The sequence below is a fragment of the Phalangium opilio genome, unplaced genomic scaffold (genome assembly GCF_054372755.1).
Source record: "Phalangium opilio isolate 3A_F unplaced genomic scaffold, DU_Popi_V2 ptg000011l_1, whole genome shotgun sequence".
Lineage (NCBI taxonomy): Eukaryota > Metazoa > Arthropoda > Arachnida > Opiliones > Phalangiidae > Phalangium > Phalangium opilio.
This window is the reverse complement of record NW_028324147.1, coordinates 10,317,978-10,342,812: the sequence shown is the minus strand read 5'-3', so window position 1 is coordinate 10,342,812 and position 24,835 is coordinate 10,317,978. Positions and strand designations below refer to the sequence as shown.

At 36.6% G+C, this 24,835-nt stretch overlaps 2 protein-coding genes and 1 long non-coding RNA gene across 4 annotated transcripts; all 3 read right to left on the bottom strand.

Moving 5' to 3' along the window:
- Window positions 1-125: 125 nt before the first annotated feature.
- On the bottom strand, window positions 126-2,238 carry LOC149712080 (uncharacterized). Its single transcript, XM_089860788.1, has 5 exons — window positions 2,148-2,238; window positions 1,937-2,087; window positions 1,623-1,858; window positions 1,267-1,559; window positions 126-321 (listed from the first exon to the last, which is right to left on the bottom strand). The coding sequence occupies exons 2-5, from the start codon at window positions 1,980-1,982 to the stop codon at window positions 126-128; spliced, it is 771 nt and encodes a 256-aa protein (XP_089716914.1). The 5' UTR covers window positions 1,983-2,087; window positions 2,148-2,238.
- Window positions 2,239-2,577: 339 nt separating this feature from the next.
- Window positions 2,578-10,474, bottom strand: LOC149712078 (uncharacterized). Of its 2 annotated transcripts, XM_089856017.1 has the most exons (7): window positions 10,256-10,474; window positions 9,599-9,745; window positions 9,457-9,523; window positions 9,345-9,390; window positions 9,102-9,194; window positions 8,201-8,374; window positions 2,578-3,185 (listed from the first exon to the last, which is right to left on the bottom strand). In XM_089856017.1, the coding sequence occupies exons 3-7, from the start codon at window positions 9,507-9,509 to the stop codon at window positions 3,174-3,176; spliced, it is 378 nt and encodes a 125-aa protein (XP_089712143.1). In that variant the 5' UTR covers window positions 9,510-9,523; window positions 9,599-9,745; window positions 10,256-10,474; the 3' UTR covers window positions 2,578-3,173. The 2 variants fall into 2 exon arrangements, with proteins under 2 accessions (XP_089712143.1, XP_089712144.1); XM_089856018.1 differs by having other exon boundaries at window positions 9,457-9,745.
- LOC149712079 (uncharacterized) lies at window positions 7,553-8,073 on the bottom strand. Its single transcript, XR_016375704.1, has 2 exons — window positions 7,805-8,073; window positions 7,553-7,735 (listed from the first exon to the last, which is right to left on the bottom strand). It is a non-coding gene; the product is annotated as an uncharacterized LOC149712079 (long non-coding RNA).
- Window positions 10,475-24,835: the final 14,361 nt, after the last annotated feature.

Sequence of the window (24,835 nt, the reverse complement as noted above, 5' to 3'; positions counted from 1 at the left end):
CAGCCGACGGTAATCTATCTTAATTACCAGCAGTCGGTAATCTAGCTTTATTATCAGCTAGATAATATGATATAAACCGTTCGTTTCCATCATCCATTTGATTTGTTCGACCCTAATAATACTTTTCAAAAAATTTCTGCGATGAATACGAAGGTTGAAATAGCGAGACCAATTAGCCACAAGAAAAATGATCCACTGACAACTTTTACTGTCAAAGGTGATATTTCCTCGGGAGGTCGTCTCCATTGTGACATCTCATAAATAATTTGCTTTGGTATTGATTTATAATGCATAATTCTGTGCTCCATGATATTCATAACTCTAGGAATAATAAAGAAATTAAACACATATTTTTGGCTTTTATAATGGACCCTTTTCAAAAGGGGGGGGGCGCAGAAACGTCTACTTTATATATGGTTAAGACAGACAATCCGGTATACATCCAAAAGGCTAGATAGTGGTTCATAGTTATCAGTCCAACAAAGTACTTTGCTTGGAGCCACATTTAACGTCTTTCGATCCTTACACCGGATATTCTGTCTTAAAGGGAGAACACGAAATGGTCAGACATTCAGACAACTATTTTTTAATCGAGTTATATAGATAAAATAACACCTAAATCGTTGACAAACTTTACCTAACGCTTTCTGTTAATTTCACATAATTTATAATAACTTATTATTTTCTTAAAATTTGTAAAATTGTAGCGAGTTTTCGATTTCTTAAAAAATAAAGCGGCTCTAACTAATAGAAACTTGAAGGCTTAGAGAGTCAGCTTTCGTGAAATAAAATTACCTAAAAGCATAAAGGTAAGTTTTTTTTAACGATTTTCATCTTATTTTAGTAATATAAATCGATCAAAAATGGTTGTCTGACAGGTTCGTTCTTCCTTTAACAAAGCAATGAAAACCAGCCATTATTTTAGCTTAAACTTTTAAAAAGGTTCTACTTTGTTAGCATTACGAATGTATAAAGAACTGTTGTCATCTGCATGGAATTTGTAATTCTAAACAGGAAAATTAAAGTATTTCTTTCCGACAATATACATACATCGTATTTACATTATCCTCTCACGCCAATGACTTTAAATAGCTTACGCTTACTATTACCGTTAACCTCAGCAAGTTTTGATGGAGAAGTCCACAAGTAAGTAGGGAGAGAACTGACAAGTTCTACGCAGAAGGGTTTGTTCTGATACTTCTCAAGCGGTGCGACAATCCGAGTACCCACCCAAAATATAAGTTAATCCACGAGCTAAGCACTTACGACATGATGAGTATTTCTTTTATATCCTGCCTTACACGGAAGGACTTGATGTAAAGGAAATAATATTCTCTACTGTGGGCTCCAACGTAAAAATGAAACTTGGGTTTGTCCTTGCACCGGTATTCATTCTCCATCATATGATGAAGTTCACTCGTCGTAGTTAAGCTGAACCAAGCCTTTTTCTCGATGGCCGGATCGTATTCGCATTCAAACCCTTCAAATTCATTCTCTGAATTTTCCCAGGACTTGCAAATTGTACCTTTTGGATCGAAATATTTGTAGGCTTTTGTGGGCTGGAATTAAAAACCATTAAATCACAAAACTTCTATAATTATTAATCTTTTCTTTTATCTCACTGGTTGCCCCAGGTCACAAAAAAACGTTAACTCGGAGTAGCATTCATAAAATTTCAGATATATCCTTTTAATTCTCATGTTTAAAACATCATTTAAGCTGTCAACAACCAAGTACTCTTTAACAGTGAAATTTGTTTTCATATATCCAGACAGTTCGAATGTCAAAATAAGAGCTCCAAGTAGCCAAGAACCGGCCAAAAATTTCCACAAAAAGTTCTTAGAGAGTCTGCTGAAAGCTGGAATGAAGTATTGTCATTCTAATCAGTGCTACAACATTAAGATAATTACATTCGTTTTCAGATACTTTCAATTACATTTTAAGAAAAAAGTCGAAACCACTTCCAGAAGCAAGAAAATCATATCCGAAATATGAAATGTTGTCCTCGCTTTCAGGACAATCTTGTCCTTGATCTTCCACAGCAAGAGACAGAGCAATGCAACTGCGCACACGAGAAGAATACCTGCCTGTTTAAAGGAAAATCCAGGCTAGAATGTAAAATTTTTATTCGAAAGTCGAAGTAGAACCTCTTTTCCATATACAATAGATACACGGATTTAAGGTTCCATAATGGCCCATGAGCATAACATTTCTTCGCGAAGCACTGCGGATTATAACTATTAGAAGAGTATTACCATAAGAAAATAATATACAGTATAGGGAGCTATATATTATTTTCTTATGGTATTACCAAGAAGTTATATCAGTATCTCAGAGAGAAGATATAAATTCGCCAGATTTCCAGCGGAGCCTCCGAGATGAACTAGGCCCATGCGTGTGGCGAAGCGAGAATATTTTTTTAACTAATTTAGTTCGCCGTGTTTTCCCGTTTGGGGTGCTGATACGACCGAAAAATAAACAAAGTTCAACCCCGTGACCCTGTCGACTGCTTAAGTATTTGGGCCAAGGTCGCGGATTGTAAGTATACGTTTTTATAACTCTTACTGAATTTTTTAATTGAAATAATTTATTTTGTTGTCATCAATACCATCTAACCGAAAGATTCAGTAAAAAGTGAATAGCCCCAAAAACATTTACGTTAATTTTAGGATGAAACTTTTCTCTATCATAAAAATTTTATGACTGACCCCTAAAATATCAACGATAATTTAAGGAAGACCCCTGTCACAACGGAAAAGTAAGCGCCATCTATGGTGAAAATATTTTTTCTAACAAACTGGATATTTCCCCACATAAAATTTGACATGCATGGGCCTAGTTCATCCCCGAGGCTCCGTTTCCAGCTTTATCTCCAGTCCTAACGTAGGTCCGCAGTCAATCCCCGTCTCTAAATTACAACCAGCATCTCATTGGTTCTTGAAAACTCACGTCAGCGCGACGACGCGAGTGAGGAAAATTTCCGACTGACGAGAGCGAAATAGCCCGGCGCCTCCTTTTACGTCCCCCCTTGTATTTTGAAAGGGGGACTGCGACTATGGCGCGCGAATACAAAGGCATCTTATATCTTCTCTCTGAGATACTGATATAACTTCTTGGTATTACCAATTGACGGATTCGTCCAATAGGGATACTCTCCGCGTCTGGCTGTTGCTTCACAGAGAATCCTAACGTGTAAGGGCCATTTCGGGAACATAATTATATTATATTATTATATATTAGGGTTGTAAGTCGGAAAATTTTCCGGAAAATGACCGAGCTATATTTTTCCGGAAAATTTTCCGTATTTTTCCGCTACCGGTTTCTCAATTAAAAAGTTAAATATTTAAAAAATTTTCAATTGCCTTTCTTTTCAAAACATTCATTAATTTGTTTTCGGTGAATTCGGAGTGGAAAAAATTGTCCAAGGGCACAGAGTCTAGTAACCCCTATTCTCTATAGCAAAAGCTCACTCATTGGCTATCGCTTGCATGCATAGGGTTACTGTTTGCTCTTAGAGAGTCAGAGACCTAACCGTTAAAAGCAGTCTGGGAAATGCTTTGGTCCCATTGAACCGAATTCACATTCGACAGAACGGCTTTTTTGTGGTGTCCCATTCGACCGAACGTAGCCAAAAGGTGCGATTTTATTATAGTCCCATTGGACCGAAATTCTATTGAACTGGAAGAAGACATACTGTGTGGTTTTGCATTAAACATATTTTTAATTTCACAACTTATTATTGTTAAAAAAATGTGAGTTGAAAATGTATTACTGCACTTATTTTAACTACGTTTTAATTACGGCGAACCTCACCTACCCTAGCCTAACCTAACCTAACCTAACCTAACCAAACGTAACCTAACCTAACCTAACCTAACCCAACCCAACCTTGTTTAGGGGTAAAAAGATTATTTATATGAGTATTAAAAGCAAGCCCGCCTCTTACCACGAACAATTTATTAGCAATAATAGAAATATTTTGGAAAAGATGTCAGATAATTAATTGGAGAATATTTTGGAAAAGGTGGCAACTAATTAGTAGGAGAATGTTTTGGAAAAGGTTGCAGCTAATTAATAGGAGAATATTTCGCAAAAGGTGGCAGCTAATTAATAGGAAAATCTTTTTGAAAAGGTGGTAGCTAATTAAAAGGAGAATATTTTGGAAAAGGTGGTAGCTAATTAAACGGAGAATATTTTGGAAAATGTGGCAGCTAATTAGTAGGAGAATGTTTTGGAAAGGGTTGCAGCTAATTAATAGGAGAATATTTTGGAAAAGGTGGCAGCTAATTAATAGGAAAATCTTTTGGAAAAGGTGGCAGCTAATTAATAGGAGAATGTTTTGGAAAAGGTGGTAGCTATTTAAAGGGAGAATATTTTGGAAAAGGTGGTAGCTAATTAAATGGAGCATATTTTGGAAAAGGTGTCAGCGAATTATTGGAACCAAACCAAACCTAAACTAACCTAACCTAACCTTACCTTACCTTACCTAAGCTAAGCTAACCTAACCTAACCTAACCCACCCGAAACCAAAATATTAAAATTTTAACTTAAAACTTAAAGACATTGATGGAACTACCATTAAGACTGTACTTCATTTTAAGCACAATTTGTTTATTAATTCTATATATCTCTTGCCTTGAAAGGAATGAAAGTGAGCGTTTTAATTAGTATCACGAAACATTTACTTTTAATATTATTAACATACATTTCGGAGATTCGAACCAACAACCTATCGCTTCGCAGTCCAACATCGTATCCACTACAGTGACTACACCACCGAATCGCTGACGGCTACAGTGTTTCAAGTTATATTCATGTATTTTATAGGGGCATATTCGGACGATTGGGATTTCGGTCCATCGGGAATATAGCCATTGGGCTGGAAACCTAAAATCATTGCGGGATATTCGGTCGAATGGGATTTCGGTCCATTGGGAATTCGGTTGAAAGGGAAGATACCTGGGAAATAGCACACTTCCTCTGGTCCAAAACCAGTTTATTAATTGCTTGGACTAGTTTTTTAATTCAAAAAGTGGGGTTTACTGGTCCTCGGGACCACATTATTAATTGTAAATCTATAGGAGAACAAAGGCTGGGACCAGTCCGGAGACCAGTTTAATATTTCGGACACTAGGGGGTCACTGGTCCCAAGGACTAGCTTAAAAATTAACCTTATTTCCAGGACTGGTTAAGAGACCCAAGTGAAACTAAAAGTTATCAGGCATAAAGGATAATGATCGTCTTTAAAATCTATAAAAGTTTGATAAATTGACTAAAAGCTCACTTAATTGCTAGTTTTATATTTTTCCGATTAGCGGAAAATTTTCCGCGTTTTATTTTTCCGGAAAATTTACAACCCTATTATATATTATGATAATGTGCAAATGGTATTCATTATTTTATACGGTCATTCAATTAAAATGGGATAATATCTAGTCCGAAGTAGATCTTTAAATTAAATTAGAAACTTTGGCGTCAATAAGAAATAGAAAGGGTTGAAAAATAATTTTGCAATTCTGTGTGCTTTCCAATGAGCAAAGGTTGCACGGCTCCTGGCCACAATATAAAACATTGTTCATAGTTACTCAGTATCAGAAGTAAATAGGGGGAAGTAGGTATGCGTACCTTTAGCTAGCGCAAGTCGTCCCACTCTCCTGAAAAACCACTTCGCGCCACAACATATGCAAATGAGCCAATAAGCGAGAGGCAAGGAACTAGAGAAATATTTGACTGTGCGACACCATACCGTGATATACCGAACTACGAACATATACAAAAAATCCTCCTGGCCGCCGCCCGCGCTGAAGTTGTTTTTTCATGTTCGTGTAGATATTATTCTAGATTTCTTTATATTTTAAGATGGATAGCTTTGTTCAGTGCAATTTAATTCATCGTGAAACAAGTGATAAAAAAGTCAGACAAATTTTAAGGGCAAATCCGACAGTTCTACTCTGATAAAAATTAAAGCCGACGAACCCTGGAAAAAAACTAGTTCCATGTATTCAGCCGCGGTTTCGCGCCAAAACCGCCGATATTCACAGGCGCGAAAAATTCGGTTAAGTGTCAAGTGACGCCTCGCCAAACGGCAACGCATACCTACTTCCCCCTTTTTACCTCTCCGAGTGACGTATGTCACGGAGAGGTATTACACCGGCCGTGTCTGTCTGTGTGTCTGTGTGTCTGTCTGTCTGTCTGTCAGACCCCACGTGACCGCGTTCGCAGTTTACAAATCGGAGCAAACAAATACCCGATTTCCGGAACGCGTTCGCGGTTCACGGAAATTTGGTCATTCATCTACCAACACCAGTCTTTACTAACTGGCTTCTAAGGACCACAATCTGCTAGTCTTTGTCCATCCCACATGGACACTAGTCTGTACGTGCTTGCTTCCAAGCACCACCAACTTCTGTTCTTCGTCAATTTCACCTTGACTCCAGCTTCTATGCACCACCACCTTCTGTTCTTTGTCCATCCCACATGGACACTAGTCTGTACTTGCTGGCTTCCTAGCACCACCATCTTCTGTTCTTCGTCAATTCCACATTGACACCAGCTTCTATGCACCACCATCTTCTATGCACCACCATCTTCAGGTCTTTGTCCATTCCACATGGACGCCAGTCAGTCCATCCTGGCTTCTTTTCCTTCGTCGTCGTTTGGTTTCAAGATATACGCGGCGATCGACTGTTTACGAGAAACGTCTAGCCTCCCAATGGCAGGGCTTCCACCATCGGTTCACGCGAATGCGTTTTTATCTATTATTGGTTTCAAGATATACGCGGCGATCGGCTAGGGTTACGAGAAACGTCTAGCCTCCCAATGGCAGGGCTTCCACCATCGGTTCACGCGAATGCGTTTTTATCTATTATTATAATGGAAACGAATCGTATATATACCCCAAAATTTGAAAAAAGTGGGCAAGAGGGGTACCCTTCACTTTAAACGTCAATATTAGGAAAGTTTCGAAAGATAATAGGAACAACTTTATTTTAAACGATTTAACTATTTTTAAAGTTATTTACTGGCGATTAAAATAATTAATATCATTTATATTTAATTAATTATTTAAGATAAACTTATTTCTTTGAAGTGACACAAGTGAGAGTTTATATAGAACGAGTAATGAAGATTGCATCTGAATCGAAACACTACACGCATATCAAAGTTAATATAAAGCGAGTAGGATGATAAGATCTCTTACAAAACGATAACATTTCCTTTTTGCAGAATATTAAATGGAAATATTTTGAATAATTTTCGGCATTACGATTCTTTTAGTAGTTGTGTAGCTATAAAGCTCTGTTTCATCTCAATATTCCAAGAACATCTTTTGATATTAACATTTCAAATTTGGTGTTTACTTTTTAATTCAGCTTTACTACATTTATATATAGTGTAAACGCAACTTTTGATTTCACTACATAATAAGGATTTCAATACTTCGTCTCTATGTAAGTGTTGAAGCGATTGAGCCTATGAAACAAGATACCCTAGAATTAAACTAGAAGTGAACTTGTTTCGTGTCCTCTTAAAAGAGATGTTAACGGTTCAGAGTGAGCCGAAAGTTAAATACACACTTAAGTGATAGATATTAGGTCCTCATTAGACTTATGAGAATACACAGGGAAATGTTAAACGATTAATCCTTTACAAATGGTCTTCGCGATATCCCGCCAATTTGAGCTACGTATTTCCGGTTTTCTCATTGGCTGGTGGACCCATGGACGAAGTAATACTGAAAAACCAATGGCAGCCCATTACTGCCCCCATTACTAAGCGACAAAACAACCAATGTAAAGCTTACAGCTCCAAAATGGAGGGGGTTATGAAAATGCGGAGTCAAATCCCGGAAAACGCTAGCGCCATCTAGACAAAATAAGACGTTAGATGCTTCCCTCGTTAGAACGTTGATTCCCCCACTATCCGGTTTGCTACTATCTGCCGCTAGAAGGCGAATCAACAAGTATTTTTCAACTTTCTCCATCTGCCATCCGTCCTTCAGTATTAGTTCGTCCATGGTGGACCTGTGTTTGGAAAGTAAATTCGTCTCGACTCGGAGAGGTTTATTTTGGTTTCCCAACTTGCTACTTCTGTCAGTAACTAATAACTCTTGCTACAACGCGTTAAGATTTTACAGTGACTCGCAAGCATTATAAATTTATGTAGAGTGCCGCAGAATGTTAAATAAATATTGTCTTACTTTCCAGTCCATCTGTAGGAGCTGTAGACTTGTGGTTTCTTTTATGACTGGATTAGAAATAGTGATGGCTTCCTCATAATCGAAGAAAATTGGCGCGTAGCTCGTTTCAAGTTTCAAAAATCCCTTCTTCAAAATTTTGCCAACAGAAAGAGGAAATTGCGAAATGTGCAAAATCTAAGTAAATTTTTGATTACACTTGATTACTTCCACACAAATTGGAAAACCCAAAAATTACATCTCCGAGTCATGTGGAATATTAATACGCGATTTTCTCCCTGGATATTCATATTTCACTACCATTTAATGATAAGCTACTGCCGTTAAAATTACAATTATGGATTATCCACGCATTATAACATGCTCTATTTACAACTAGGTTGGTATTTACACGATATTATCAAGGCTTCAATTTTCTAAGCATGGTTGCTCATTTTTGTTCGTATTAGATATAGAGGTTCCGAATCACAACTAGGGTAGGAACAGCGTAATTGCGTTAAGCTCCGCCATTGGAAGGCTAAACGTTTCTCGTATGATATTCGAGTAGAAGCCAATGTTACAGATTACTGACGTGGGATAGACAAATACCAGGAGATGGTGGCGTTAGAACCCAATAAGATTGGCATCTATTTGTAATAGACGACAGACTAGGCTGGTGAAAGAATAGTGACCAGTAAAGTTGCGTATTGGAATACCTAACGTAGTAAAATATAATTTTCAAAATTTCTGCAATCTGTGAGAGCGGTTCGGAAATTATCGAAAACTTTTGCTCCTATTTGGAAACTGGAACGCGGTCCCCTGGAGTGTAACAAAAGACATAAATGTCGACAGCAGAACCCCTCCGTGACATACGACGCTCGGAGAGGTAAAAATGGAGCTTTCATTTGGTAATTTTCATATTCACTTTGTCTGAGAGATTGGCATACTGCCTCACACTTAATCTTCGACAAGCCTCAGTTGTATTAGGAATGAACTTTCTTGCAAATTCACCCTTTTCCTAAAAAATATTGTTAAACGTCGTATTCCTCCCGCGTATATGAGCTACGAGTATTATCTTTCGAGGTTAATTTTTTACTATTTAAAACCCAATTTTGAAAAGAAACCTCTAAATCAAACCAAACCCTACAATATTGTTAAGAGTACTCACTACGTATCGATCATCAGAGTGTTGTACACATATACGAAATAAATTCCTTATTGAAATTAGTTTAAAATCAAATTTTTAAAATTAAATCGTTAAAGCTAAATAAAAATAATACCTGGCCGTTAAATAGTCGAAAATGTATTTTCTCTCTTCAACGTAATACTTCATCTTCGGATGTTAAACTGAGATGACCATTCATAATTTAAAATAATGTGTTACTTTTGTCCTGAAAGTGTTTACATTTGTTTCAACGTTACCAAGTTAGTAGTGGCACATATAGCATATAAAGGCATGGTTTAGGTACCACTTCCATGGTAGAGTTTTATTCTCCTAAAAATAGTATTTTTCCTACTGTTTGTTGTTGGAAGAATGATAAAGTGAAAGGTTTGCAATGCAATAGATGCCTGTAATCGAAAACAATTGCAACGGTAGCCTATTGTTTATGAAATGCTTGCTCATTGTAAAGCAAGTTATTATTGTGCTACATGTTAATGACTAATGTAATTGTTCACAATGTAATCCGTTAACGTGTGACACAGTTCTAGTCTGTGCATGAGATTGGCCAAAGTTGCTGCTGTAATTTCACCAAACGGGCCTAGTATACTTGGTTTTAATCATTTTAAGGAAAGTGGATCGGTTTCGTTATGGATCAAACCAGGATAGTCGACTTAATGCTTTGGCCTATGCCAACCAATTTTTGAAACGCGACAGAGGCGCCCCTTTATTTCGTAAGGGAAGACGGGGGACATTAAGATTGATAAACTACTACCCTTATGTTCCGTAAGAAAACTAGAGGCCGCTAGAAGCACTAGCTTCTGCAATGCTTCTGCCATGCCTCTACCGGACGGTAACGAGAAACTGAGAGAGTCGACTCTCCTGGGTTTTTCCGTGGTTTCATTAACTCTGACATTCACCTGTCAACAAAAGAAGTCCACTGGCGTGAAATCTGGGAATCTCGGACGCTCTCTCTTTTTATTCAATGGACTGAACAGCGTCGATCAAGAACACCATTCGAGCACTGTCTTGCTGAAAGACCATAGTCCGTATTGTTTCTAATGGTTGTTCGACCAAAGCGTCTTCAATTTCAGTTTGCAGTAAACTGAGAGAACGGACTGCAAGTCAGGGTTTAATAGTAAAAAGGAACCAATGACAGTACAACAACGGTGAATTGTGAATACCTAATCGGTTAAATAACTAATAATAGAAAGTACCTTTTTTACGGGGTTGCCAACAAATTACCATCAGGATGAAACGTGGCTTCGTCTTAAAACAACATTGTAGTCAGGCAGTTTGGTTGTTCTTGAATACGTTCTCGTAGAAACAAGCAAAGATCAATTCACTTTATGTAGTAGTCTAAAATTGTGATAGTAATGAGTGTGCCAAATCTTTAGACCTGTGTGATGGCTAAAACCAATGTGAGATGCAACAGCTCGACTACTTGTACGGGGATTAGGGCTGTGCGAATAGTACTTTTTAAGGTATTCGTCGAATACCAAATAGCAATGTTTTTGGGAGCCATCTCTCGGCTCGGAATAGGAAAATGACCAAATAATTTGACCAAATAGTGTGAAGTCCAAAAATTCGACCAAATTTAAATTTCTATGAAACTATTCTACCAAATTTCAAATTTATAAATGATGGGACACTGAAAGGTACTATTTAAAAGCTGAAAACTTATTTTTGAACGAACCAATGTTTCATTTTAATCAAAATTAGGTTAGCTGTCGATATATCCCTACTCGCTTTGCAGGGCATGAGCTCTTCCATGATGATACCATACTTTTTTATAGGTATACTGTAGTGATATGTTATTTACAAGGAATTTCGACAAGCCTCTTTAAACCTCTAATGAATTATTCTTGTCTATGAACTTCTAGACTGAGTGGCTGATTCCAGCTATAGCCTCATAGATCACGCGACTCGGTGAAAGCAGGCAATATTTAACAATAGCCACGTCGGAATTTTCAGGCTGTGTCTGCCGAGTCGCGTCATCTCTGAGACCATGGTCCTGCGGAAACGCTATCGCAGCGCCCTCAAGTTCACAAAATCAACTGAAAAATTCAAAAACTTGTTGCGAATACCAAATAATTTGGTCAATGGACTGATAAAAACATGCATTTTCTCGTGGTTTTATTCGCTATAGAATAGTCGGTTTTTCGAAGCTCATTATTTGGTATTCTAGAATTTGGAAAACCATTATTCGATTCGTCGGTGCGAATAGTAAACCTCAATTTTGACCAAATTATTTGGTCCGACCAAATAGTAACGAATAGTCTGCACGGCCCTAACGGGGATTCGGGTGAGGAAAAACCATTGCCGCCTCAGGTTCCTGCAATCTGGTTCTATTTCCCACTATTCTATCATCTTGCGGTTGACTTTCGCTAATTCTGAACGAAACACCAGTCCTAACTTAGTAAGGTGTGTCTAGATCTTAGGGAAACATTCCAACTTGGGCGCTGCCTATTGGGGTACTTCTGCTATCGCCTATACCAATGTCAGTTCTTTGTTCGGAGACTTGACCTTCCTACAGAAAATAGCGTTGATTGAACATTAAAATAAGCTATTTAAATGAGGGGACGAATTCTCATCATGTTTAAACAGCTTGGAACATGCCACGGTAAACAAACGCTTGAGATGGCTCTAATGATATTGCATCGCTTAAGCTTTACAGCACTTCAGCAAGAATAGAGTCGGCAGATGTCGATATGACCGTAAGTCAAGCTTTTTCGCGGTTTTTCAATCGCATATAGTGTGCAACGCGTCAACTGAAAACGCGCAAAGCATTAGGAAAGTGCTATGTAAATGCCAGGAAAAATCCTGTTTCAGGCCGCAACCAAATCGGAATCTTTTCCCCAAGAGCTTGGCTAACCTAAGGACTGGTGGTTTGTTCAGAAAATACGGACGTCCATTGTATGCTGATAGAATAGTGGGAAAACAGAGCCAGGCGGCAGGAAACGGAGGTGGTACTTGTTCTTCTTCAATAGAAGCCACGAACAAGTAGTTAAGCTATTATATCTGAAAATTGTCGTAACCATCCAAAAGTTCTAAAGATATGGCATACCTATCACTATCACATGTTTAATCTAAATCTGCACAAGTTACTGCATGACTATGGTAATTTGAAACGAACTAATCTCTGGGTGTTTCTTCGAGAACGTCTTCAAGAACAACAGGACTATCTGTCTACAATCCTGCTTTTAGACGAAGCCACATTTCATTATGATTTTAATATAAATCGTCAAAACATGCATTATTGGTCGGTTGTCATCGTGAAAACAAACGCTATGGTTCAGTGGAAGACGAATGTTTTGGGAGGTCCGATATTTATGAAACTCTGTGGACAGCCCACTATCTCAATTTTCTGTAAAATTTACTTCTGAGACGCTTTCGACGAACTACCATTGGAAACAAAAACAGACTATTGTGTATTTGTCCACCAGTGACAGGTTTGTCGCTTTCCAAAACGCTGGATAAAAAGAGGGGTCCAACACCTACGTATCCGACATAAATTAATGGATATTGCAGATTTTCGTTATAGTCAAAATTTTAGAATCGGTTGAGTAGTTCCACATACTACCACCTTCATACAAACAAACTAGTTTTACGTCTTTAAAATAGTAAGTATAGCTAAAGCTTAGTAGAGATATAAGTATAGTTATATCTATCAATGAAGTTATAGATATAGAAATAGATATCGATATAGATATAGATATAGATATCGATATAGATATCGATATAGATATAGATATAAATATCGATATAGTTATAGATATCGATATAAATATCGATATAGTTATAGATATCGATATAGTTATAGATATCGATATAGATATAGTTATCGATATAGATATAGTTATCGATATAGATATAGATATAGTTATAGATATCGACATAGATTAGTATAAATAAACAATAATCTAAGCTTTGTCTATGAGCTGATTTCCACACTAAGCCTGTGGCTTGTTTACAGGTGGGTCCCTTTACAATGCATAGAGGGGTGGTGGCTAGCCCCTATGCCACAGCTAACCTACAGCGCCCTACACTAACTATTACCGTTAACCTCTGCAAGTTTTAATGGAAAAGAGAAAGCGGGTTAGACCACGGAAGAAAACTCCTTTTAACAAGCGGGGAGAGAACTTGCAAACTCTACGCAGAAGGATTTTCACCCGGTGCCACAGTCCGGGATCGAACCCGGGATCCTCTTGCTGCGAGGCGAAAGCGCTAGCCGCTACGCCACCCCACCTTCATAGATGTAGATCATTTTACTCTGTAGATTTCCATTAGTGTAAATATGGATTAGTATAAATGAAGTTTACAATAGATTATTATAGACTAGTTTAGAGTTGTATAAGATAGTATAAATTAGAATAAAATCCTATAGATTTGTGTAAAATAGTATAGATTAGTATAAAATAGTATAATTTAGTATAAAATAGTATTATTTAGTTTAAAATAGTATAATTTAGTATAAAATAGTATAATTTAGTATAAAATAGTATAATTTAGTATAAAATAGTATAATTTAGTATAAAATAGTATAATTTAGTATAAAATAGTATAATTTAGTATAAAATAGTATAGAATAGTATAATTTAGTATAAAATAGTATAATTTAGTTTAAAATAGTATAAAATAGTATAATTTAGTATAAAATTGTATAAAATAGTATAATTTAGTATAAAATAGTATAATTTTGTATAATTTAGTATAAAATAGTATAATTTTGTATAAAATAGTATAATTTTGTATAATTTAGTATAAAATAGTATAATTTTGTATAATTTAGTATAAAATAGTATAATTTAGTATAGTATAGAATAGTATAGATTAGTATAGGTATAGATAATACTCACTTCGAAATCACTTGTTAAGTTGTTACTTCAATTGGCTACTATAACCTTAAATTCCGGATATCTCTACAAATTCTTGAGACAACGCCCTAAATTTGTTAAAAGCTTCGGTACAGCTTTCGAGATCGTTTAAATCCTTGTAATAACACCCGCTAAAATGACAACGAGCTGAAAGTGTCCGAGATTTAACTGGCAATATTTTCTTTTCATTATGTTAGAATATTAGCAATTCAAAATATTCGAATCAAAGGCCTACTTAAAAGAAGGCCTTTTACTCCGATACGAGCCCTGAATTCCTAATAAAATATTAATTACGACCTTTTCGAGCCTTAAACTGATTACGGAATTAAAAATTTACTCCTTAATGAGAGTCGAAAAATAATTTAGTTTAAAAGAGTTCACAGGTTCGATTATTCTTTACTTATTGGCGTTTGGATAAAAACATTTGAATTTCTTCCGTGCAATTCGAAATGTCCAACGATTACAAACTGCTTTTATTTCGATATCAGAGTGATAAATTGAAATTTTTATGTCAGTTAAACAAATGAATTTTCCTGATCAGTTAATATACCTTTAAAATATTCAACGTATATCATAGCTTGCAAAGACAATTAAGAAATCTTCATTTTCCCATTAAAATATTAGCATTATTATTCAGTACAACGTGTTGGGTAGGAACGTTCAAGCACATGTTCCTACTTAAAGGGCAAGTCTCATTAAAATCGAATAATTTTAGTTGGCTTTGTTAAAGGATTGTATGTACAATCCGTTATAAAGGAGAGGGTCACGATCTATATTTTGAAGTAATATAGTTTATATTTTGTGGAGTTTAATTTCTCATTCGAATTGAACTTAAGTTTTTATTGTAATATTTGAGGTTAAGTTTTGATTAAATTTTAAAACCTAACTTTTTAAATAAAAGTAGGACTCAGATGTTTCAAAGCGTCTATTGTTTAGGAAAAGGTAGCAAAATATGAATTAATTTTCCAACATAATGTTTCTTTAAATTCAAAGTTTGAGTAATAACGCATTGCAACTATAAGTTATCTAAAAATCGCGCAGTTTTCCACGCTTTGGTAACATTCAACCGAAAGAAGGTTTTTTTGTGGCGTTACATTCGACCGAACGTAGCAAAAAGGTGCTATTTTCATTATAATATAGTCCCATTGGATCTAAATTCTATTCAAGTGGAAGATGACCTAGTGTGCGGCTTTGCATTAAATATATGTTTAGCTCTTCTTGATACAATTGCTGTCAACCTAAATATTCCTAAAAACTGAAAATTTTATGTTAACATCACTTATTTTCGTTGAAATAAATATGAGTTGAAATTGTATTACAGCACTTATTTTAACTTCGTTTTACGGTTTTACCTACGGTGAACCAAACCTAACCTACCCGAAACCTAAATATTATTTTAATTTTAAAACCTAAAGACATTGTTGGAACTACCATTAACACCATACTTCATTTTATTCACAATTTACTTATTATTTCTACATATCTCTTGCCTTGAAAGGAATGAAAAAGAACGTTTTAATTAGTATCACGAAACATTTAATTTTAATGTTATTAACATACCTTTTGGAGATTCTAACCAACAATCCATCACTTCGCAGTCCAACACCGTATCCACTACAACACCGAAACCCTGACGGCTTTCGTGTTTCAAATTATATTGATGTATTTTTTACGGCCATATTCGGACGATTGGGATTTCTGTCCATTGGGAATGTAGCCATTGGGCAATAAATCTATAAATCATAGCGGGGTATTCGGTCGAATGGGATTGCAGTCCATTGGGAATTCGGTTGAAAGGGAACATACTGTAATGTCTACATTGAATTTAATCAACATTCATTTTGGCATCAATCAAGCAAGACTTTTCTATGAAAATGGGGGGAGTAATAATAAAAAAATAAGAGTATTATAATAAGAGTAAGGCTTAAATGTATGTAATAAAACCTGACCATTACTTTGCCAAATCAATATAGCACCCACTTATATATTTATAACACTGGCACATGCCAGAAATTCCCTCGTATTCTAGCTCGAACATAATTGCGGAAAAGTTGCCAATCGTTAGGTTGTTTCCAATTGGAAAGTACTGGTTCACTCTAATCTTAGAAGGGATAAACATTACCGATTAACACATGTTCTTTTCAATATTAAACTCTATTCCTTCTAAAGGTGCGATTGATTACATTTATTATTCACAACACAAGAAACAATAATGATCGGACTTTCTGGGCCCCATGAAAAACAAAGTAATTAAGTGACACGCATTTACTTCTACATCGAGTTACACAATATTTAGCCATTTTTTTTCATACCCCAGAAGCAGTATAATGCTCGGGAGATATTGGTGAACAGTCAGCGTGGTTAATACGGCGTTAATGATTCAAATGTTTATTAAAAGCTAAACAAAATAATAAGGCTTTGTTTGTTCTAATGTTTGAGTTTTTCTAGACTTGTTAGAAAGCAAGTGTGATTAGCCGTTTAAGTTTTTCCGCCTTAACGGTTACTTGGGAACAGTCGAAAATCTATCAGCAATTCTCAACAGCCTTAGATTGTTTGTAATTGCACTTGAAACGAATCATTTGGGCTTCAAAATGGCAATGAATCAATTTGAATTTATGGGAAATAATCGTTATTTTAAATACAAGTATCTACAATTTGATTTTCAAAGCTTAAATGTTCTCGTCGTTTTGAAAGAGAATTCGTTTTGATAGGCACGCCCAAGAGACTCCCGTAAATGTGACGACATATACGGTGCGAGTTTATCAACATTAACTCCTGATGGCAATTAATCGTAATTATTATTTTCAGGAATCGTGGGAGACAGAGAAATCCGTGTCATTTTTCAACACCATGGCGGATTATTTCAAACGATCCCTCAACATCAAGTATTTTCCATACTTTGTATTAGATTCTAGTAATTGGGGCAAACGAGAAAAAATTGTGTTAACACACTAATTCTCGCCCGTTCGGTCAAATGGGTACAGTGAATATTCCAGAATTTTAATATAACTCGCCTGTTTCGAATCGAATAATTTTCAATGACAGTTATTAACTTATGTTAATAGCCTATTGTAATTGAAGACGATCCACGGTTTTAGGTTCATTTTCGAAGGGCACAAAGTTCCCTTTATTGACGTTTCAAAACTATCCACCGCGCCTGAATTTTTAAACGTAAGTGAAAGAGAAATTAGACCAAAACTTAAGTCTACGGATGTAAAAATTAAAAATAACTCTTATTCTTCTTTTAGAATGCAAATGTTATCATTATAGCCAAGCCACGCTCATTTTTCGATGGCCGACAGGAATATTTCAGTCCAACTCCGGCTTTCGAAACAGTCCGGACCATCATCGTGTCCGCTGCTCCGAAGAAAGTCACGTCAACATCCTTGTCATTCTTAAATATGGACACTCCAGTAAACTTTGCAATTACAATTCACTAAATATCCAATTCATTGATTTCCATTCTTGGTTCAATTAGGTGGTGATTATAACGGGGTTGACCTTGGTCCTTCTGTCGCTTTTGCTCGTCGTTCACTCCATTGTAATCAACAAATACAGATCGTTGCCTACCAAGAAAGTTGTCAAGAAACTGGCCCATGAAACGCTGGAAAATATCTGGGAGAACACGTCGCTATTGTGCGCCGAACGTAAGCAATGAACTTGCTCGCTAACATTTGAAAATATCCCCGGCTATGTCAGATCAGAGAATGAGTCAGTTTCGTATTGGGAATACAATTAGCTGAGATTGCCTTGATATATGGCTGGCTTGTTATTAAGACACAATTTTGTGCCGTAGCCATTCCCTCCGTTTTGCCCCACATTACTTGTCGTCTGCTGGCTTCGTCGTGGCTGATCGGAGTGACTTTCATTTTGTTTTTCTTGGGTTGTTATTTGCGGACGGAGTTCACGACGGAAAGCTACAACCGCATCGACACTCTCTCGGACTTGATCAAATCGGGAATTCCACCTACAATGATCATGGAAAACGGAGTTTTCGACTATCTGAAATATTTGGTAGATATGGGTGTGGTCGCGTTAAGATCTCCATTGGTTTGACGTCATTACTACTTCCCAATAGGCAACCCGGGATAAAGTTGTTAGAGAATGGCTAGACGCACTGGATCATGAGAAACTGTTTAGTACTATGACGGATTATACGAAGCTTGATGGATACATTCCGATCATTTCTGGGGAAAAATCTCTAATCGCGGTGGACCCCTATTTGACTTGGATAATGACAGAATTCCTTAGATCTGATTCTGAGAGCAAAATGTTCTTGGCAGAAAAAGGAGGTCTTTACTATTCGCAGCGCGACCTTGTCTTCGACTACTCACACCTCATTTACAACACCTCTTGGATGAGAAGCTCACCTCAATTGCACGAAAACCTCCAACTGATGTCGGTACTAATTTCTTACTGTACACCGATTAAAGCGCTTGACCAATGTTTCTATTACAGCATGGAACCACTTTTCGAAACGCAATTCTCCAAGTATCTGTATTTTGAAAAATATTACATAATGGAACACATAATGTGGAAGAGACCGTTGAAAAGCACGACTGATTTGGACCTGAGTAGCGTCCTCGCTCCTTTCTACTTGCTTTTCACGCTGTTGTCAGGAACAGTAGTCGCCGTATTAACCGAAAAATTCGTCAACCAATTTGCTTAATCGAATTTCTTGAAAATACATATCGCATTTTCTGCTTCTAAATGTAATACTCACTTAAAGTCATTTTAAATCTACCCCAACTCGTAATGGGTTAATATGTACTTATAATATTATTATGATTAAAAATTTGCACTCTAGTCTGAAATTTAATTAATAGACCCATGTTTTCTTATCTTCCCTTGGTTTGGAAACCACAAACTGCCTATAGGGTCGTAATAATTGAGCTTAATGTTTAATTAACCCTCAATTCTTCATTATACTAAATAACTGGGTATCAACATTCGAATTCAGAATAAATTAGTTAACTGCCTTGCATTAGTAACAATATGGCAAATATACATGGTTTTCAGTTCACGAGAAAACACCTTGATAGAATAGTTTGTCACGAATGGGGCAATCACAGATTAGGTTTTTACCTCTCCGAGTGACGATGACGTCACGGAGAGGTATTGCACTGGACGTGTCTGTCTGTGTGTCTGTCTGTCTGTCTGTGTGTCTGTCTGTCTGTCAGACCTCACGTGACCGCGTTCGCAGTTTACAAATCGGAGCAAACAAATACCCGATTTCCGGAACGCGTTAGCGATTCACGGAAATTTGGCCATTCATCTGCCAACACCAGTCTTCTAAGGACCACAATCTGCTAGTCTTTGTCCATCCCACATGGACACTAGCCTGTACTTGCTGACTCGTGAGCACCACCATCTTCTGTTCTTCGTCAATCCCACATTGACACTAGCCTGTACTTGCTGGCTCGTAAACACCACCATCTTCTGTTCTTCGTCAATCCCACATTGACACCAGCTTCTATGCACCACCATCTTCAGGTCTTTGTTCATTCCGGCTTCTTCTCCATCGTTATCGTTTGGTTTAAAGATATACGCGGCGATCGGCTAGGGTTACGAGAAACGTCTAGCCTCCCAATGGCAGGGCTTCCACCATCGGTTCACGCGAATGCGTTTTTATCTATTATTATAATGGAAACGAATCGTATATATACCCCAAAATTTGAAGAAAGCAGGCAAGAGGGGTACCCTTCACTTTAAACGTCAATATTAGCAAAGTTTCGAAAGATAATAGGAACAACTTTATTTTAAACGATTCAACTATTTTTAAAGTTATTTACTGGCGATTAAAATAATTAATATCATTTATATTTAATTAATTATTTAAGATAAACTTATTTCTATGTAATGACACAAGTGAGAGTTTATATAGAACGAGTAATGAAGATTGCATCCGAATCGAAACACTACACGCATATCAAAGTTAATAATAAGCGAGTAGGATGATAAGATCTCTTACAAAACGATAACATTTCCTTTTTGCAGAATATTAAATGGAAATACTTTAAATATTTTTCGGCATTACGATTCTTTAAGTAGTTGTGTAGCTATAGAGCTCTGTTTCATCTTAATATTCCAAGAACATCTTTTATATTAACATTTCAAATTTGGTGTTTACGTTTTAATTCAGCTTTACTACATTTATATATAGTGTAAACACAACTTTTAACTTCACTACTTAATATGGATTTTAGTACTTCGGCTTTCCATAAGTGTTGAAGCGATTGGGTCTATGAAATAAGATATCCTAGATTTAAACCAGAATTGACCTTGTTTCGTGTCCACCTACAAGAGGTGTTAACGGTTCAGAGTGAGCCGAAAGTTAAATACACCCTTCAGTGATACATTTTAGGTCCTCATTAGAATTATTGAGGATACAAAGGAAATTGTTAAACGCTTTAAACTCTACAAATGATCATGGCAATATCTCGCCGATTAGAACTATGTATTTCCGGTTTGTCAAATTGGCTGGCGGACCGGTGTTGGGAAAGTAAATTCGTCTCGGCTCGGAGAGGTTTATTTTGGTTTCCCAACTTGTCAGTTATTTAATTGAATTATTTAAGAAGTGCAAAAAATTAAATTGGATCAAAGGGTAAAAAAAAGAATTAATAAAAGCTGCCAACATTATTTTGTCAAATCAATATAGCGCCTAGACATATATGCGTGTCGCAGCCACACGTCAGAAATTCCCACGCGTTCTATCTACCTTTAACATAATTGCGGAAAAGCGACCAATCGTTAGGTTATTTTTATAATGGAAAGTTCAGGTACAATCCACCTTTAGAAGGCTGAAAGGTATTTTTTTCTGCAATGTTAAACTCTACTCCTTCTAATGGTGCGATTGATTACAGTTATTATCCGTAACACTAGAGACAATAGACAATATTGACAAGACTGTCTGGGTTTTTGGCGTCACATGAAAGACTTATTACGTGACCTGCATTTACTTCTATATCGAGTTTAGCTTGATTTCTTCGCAAAAATTTCGTCATTTTTTATAGCCCAGAAGCAGTTTAATGCTCAGGAGAGAGAGGTTCAAAGTCAGCGCAGTTAACATGGTGTCAATTACTCATTACCCAAAGTTGACTTGGAAATATAACTGATTTCAACCTTCCAAAGGCGAGTACAGTTGAGTTCTTCTTCCTATATTTACGAGCAATTATCAAACCGATAGCGTCAAAAGAGCGCAACTATAGCAAATAGCACATTAGCTTAAAAACCGTCATGTCTGAAGTTTAATTTTCAAGGTAATTCTTCCCTATTGTTTTATTTTGGAACTGGAAAATGTCAGTGTATTCTTTTTCGTATCGTTATTTGTGAGCAGTAACTTACCCTACATAAATCGAAACTTTTATCGAAATTAAAAGGTCAAACAAATTAATAAGGGTTTGATTTGTTTTAAAGTTTGAGCTATTATAGACTTGTTAGAAATCAAGCGCCATTATAACCGTTTTAGTTTATCTGCTGTCACTGTTACCAGGAATTAATTCCTGCTGTTACTTGAAAACACTTAATTATAAATCTATCTGCAACTCTACCAGCCTTTGAGGGTTTCGAATTGCACTCGCTTGGTATTACTCCTGACTTCAAAATGGCAATGAATCAATTCGAATTTATGGGAAATGATCGATATTTTAAATACAAGTATCTAGAATTTATATTTTAAAATCTTAAATGTTATCAGCGATTTGAACGTTAATCAATTATTATAGGTACGCCCAGGAGCTTTCCGTAAACGTGACAACATTTGCGGTGAGTTTATCAACATTCGATCGCGAGTCCCGGATGTAATTATTTTTCCTGATAGCAATTAAACTTAAATATTTCCTGTCAGGAAAACCGGAAGATTGAGAGTGGGGAGTCATTTTTCATCATCATGGCGAAATATTTCAAACGATCACTCAGTATGAAGTATTTTTCAGACTACTTTGAATTAGATTCGAGTAAATGGGTCAAACGAGTAAGAGTCGTGTTAACACACTAGTTCTCGCCCACTCTGTCAAATGGGTGTGCGAATATTCCAGAATGTTAATATAGCTCGCCTGTTTCAACTCGAACAATTTTAAACATTTGAAACTGACGATTATTACATATTTTAACGATTAAAAGAAGAATATTTGTTGATTATTCTTTAAATATTCGTTTAATCAAAACGGGTTTCGTATAGAAATCGACTATTTCAATCTTATTCAAAAAACAAGAAACAAAATACTTTGACCGCTAACTTATGGAAACTTATAAACTTACGATTTTAGAATAATTTACGAAGGACATAAAGTGCCCTTAATTGCTGTTCCAAAACTGACCACGGCTCCTGATTTTCTCAAAGTAATTGAAGAGAAATAAAACCAATACTACGGATGCGCAAATTTTTAATAACTTCGGTTCTTGTTATATTATCATGATACCCAAGATACGTTCATTTTTCGATGGCCGACAGGAATATTTCAGTTCGTCTCCGGTCTACCACATGATCAAGACTAATATGTTGTCCGCCGCCCCGAAGAAAGTCACGTCCATTTCCTTGTCCTTCTTAAATATGGACACTCCGGTCAACTTTGCAATTATAATCAACTCAATATTCAGTTCATTGAATTCCATTCTTAATTAAATTAGGTGGTTATTTTAACGGTGTCCACCATGGTCCTTCTGTCACTTTTGCTCGTCTTTCACTCCATCGTAACCAACCAAAACAAATCGTTGCCCACCAAGAGAGTTGTCAAGAAAATGGCCCAAGAAACCCTGGAAAATGTCTGGGTGAACGTGTCACTCTTGTGCGCTGAACGTAAGTAATTACTGATTAGCAAAGATTGTGCTCAGATAACAAGAGATGGTTGGCGCTTTAGTCAGACATAATTTTGTTCCCTACAGTGATTCCCTCCGTTTTGCCCCACATAACTTGTCGTCTGCTGGCTGCGTCGTGGCTGATCGGAGTGACTTTCATTTTGTTCTTATTGGGTTGTTTCTTGCGGACGGAATTCACGACGGAAAGGTACAATAGCATCGACACTCTCTCGGACTTGATCAAATCGGGAATTCCACCAACAATAATTAAAGCTACCGAAGTTCTAGTCTATCTGAAATATTTGGTAAATAGACGTGGTCGCGTTAAGTCCTCCATTCTTTTGATGTCATTAGTGCGTATCTACAGGCAAACCAGGATAAAGTTGTTAAAGAAGGGCTAGACGCAGTGGATCAGGAGAAACTGTTTAGTACTATAACGGATTATCCGAAGCTTAATGGATACATTTCGATTATTTCTGGGGAAAAGTCTCTAATCGCAGTGGACCAGTATTTGTCTTGGTTCTTGGGAGAATTCCTGTCATCTGATTCCGATAGTAAATTGTTCTTGATAGAAAACGGAGGCATTTACATTTCGCAGCCCGACCTTGGGTTCGACTACTCGCACTTCATTTTCAACGCCTCTTGGTTGAGAAGCTCACCGCAACTGCACGAGAACCTCCAACTGATATCGGTACTAATTTCTTGCAGTAAACTGATTAAAGCGCTTGACCAATGTTTTTATTACAGCCTGGAACCAATTTTTGAAACGCAACCTTTCACGTATGTGCATTTTGAAGAGCATTACTTGATTGAACAAATCAAGTGGAAGAGACCGTTGAAAAGCACGACTGATTTGGACCTGAGTAGCGTCAGCGTTCCTTTCTACTTGCTTTTCATGCTGTTGTCAGGCACAGTAGCCGTTGTTATGACTGAAGTATTCTTCAACCAGTTTGCTTAAATGCTTAAAATTTAACACGGAACAATACGAAATCGAATTTCTCGAAATTACATAAACATTTACCGCTTCTAAATGTAATACACATGTTTCATCATTTTAAATGTACCCAAACTCCTAAGGGGATAATTATACTTTAATTATATTATTGTGATTGAAACTGTTCACTTGAATGTGAAGTCGAGGGTAAAATAGAGTCCGGTATTTGACCGCCTTAGTTTAATTAATAAGACGATAAAGTGGTCTTCTTTTGAAACGAGTCTATCAAATAATAAACTGGTACTTGAACTTGCCCCCTCCCCCCAAGTTGTCCTATAGATTTGCAATCAATAAAGTGGTCCAATAACCCCGCTTCTTGAATTTTAAAACTTGGACCAGAGTAAGTGCGTTATTTCCCAGACTGGCGCCTAGACGAAGTCACGCGTTACTGCCATGTGTTAAAAATTCCCACGTTTTCTACCTTCGAACATAATTGCGGAAAAGTAGCCAAACGTTGGTTTGTTTTAAAAGTGGAAAATAAATAAGAAATGGTACATTTCAACTTTTAGAAGGGATAAATATTTCCTATTAAAACTTTTTTTTGTTCAATGTTGAACCCAACTCCTTCTAAAGGTGCGATGGTTCACAGTTATTATCCACAACACAAGAGACAATATAAACCAGACTGTCTGGGTTTTAGGCGTCGCCTGAAAAACAAAGTAAAATTTTGTGTGAAACGCATTTTTATCTTTATCAAGCTTCATGATTTCCCAAATATTTCTCAATTTTATTTAATACCCCAGAGGCAATTTAATGCTCGGTAAAGGGTGGCTAACAGTGAGCGCATGCAGTTAAAATGTAGTTAATGATTTATTTTCCAAACTCGACTTGAA

What these genes read in the sequence shown, in the direction of transcription:
- LOC149712080 (XM_089860788.1), bottom strand. Translation starts at nt 1,982, where the DNA reads ATGATTTTCTTGCTTCTGGAAGTGGTTTCGACTTTTTTCTTAAAAT. An exon ending in TTTGTGACCTGGGGCAACCA is followed by an intron (nt 1,560 to 1,622) that starts GTGAGATAAAAG and finishes TTTTAATTCCAG; the next exon opens with CCCACAAAAGCCTACAAATA. An exon ending in AAAGAAATACTCATCATGTC is followed by an intron (nt 322 to 1,266) that starts GTAAGTGCTTAG and finishes TATTATTCCTAG; the next exon opens with AGTTATGAATATCATGGAGC.
- LOC149712078 (XM_089856018.1), bottom strand. Translation starts at nt 9,509, where the DNA reads ATGAAGTATTACGTTGAAGAGAGAAAATACATTTTCGACTATTTAACG. An exon ending in ACTCTGATGATCGATACGTA is followed by an intron (nt 9,195 to 9,344) that starts GTGAGTACTCTT and finishes AATATTTTTTAG; the next exon opens with GAAAAGGGTGAATTTGCAAG. An exon ending in ATGCCAATCTCTCAGACAAA is followed by an intron (nt 8,375 to 9,101) that starts GTGAATATGAAA and finishes AAATTTACTTAG; the next exon opens with ATTTTGCACATTTCGCAATT.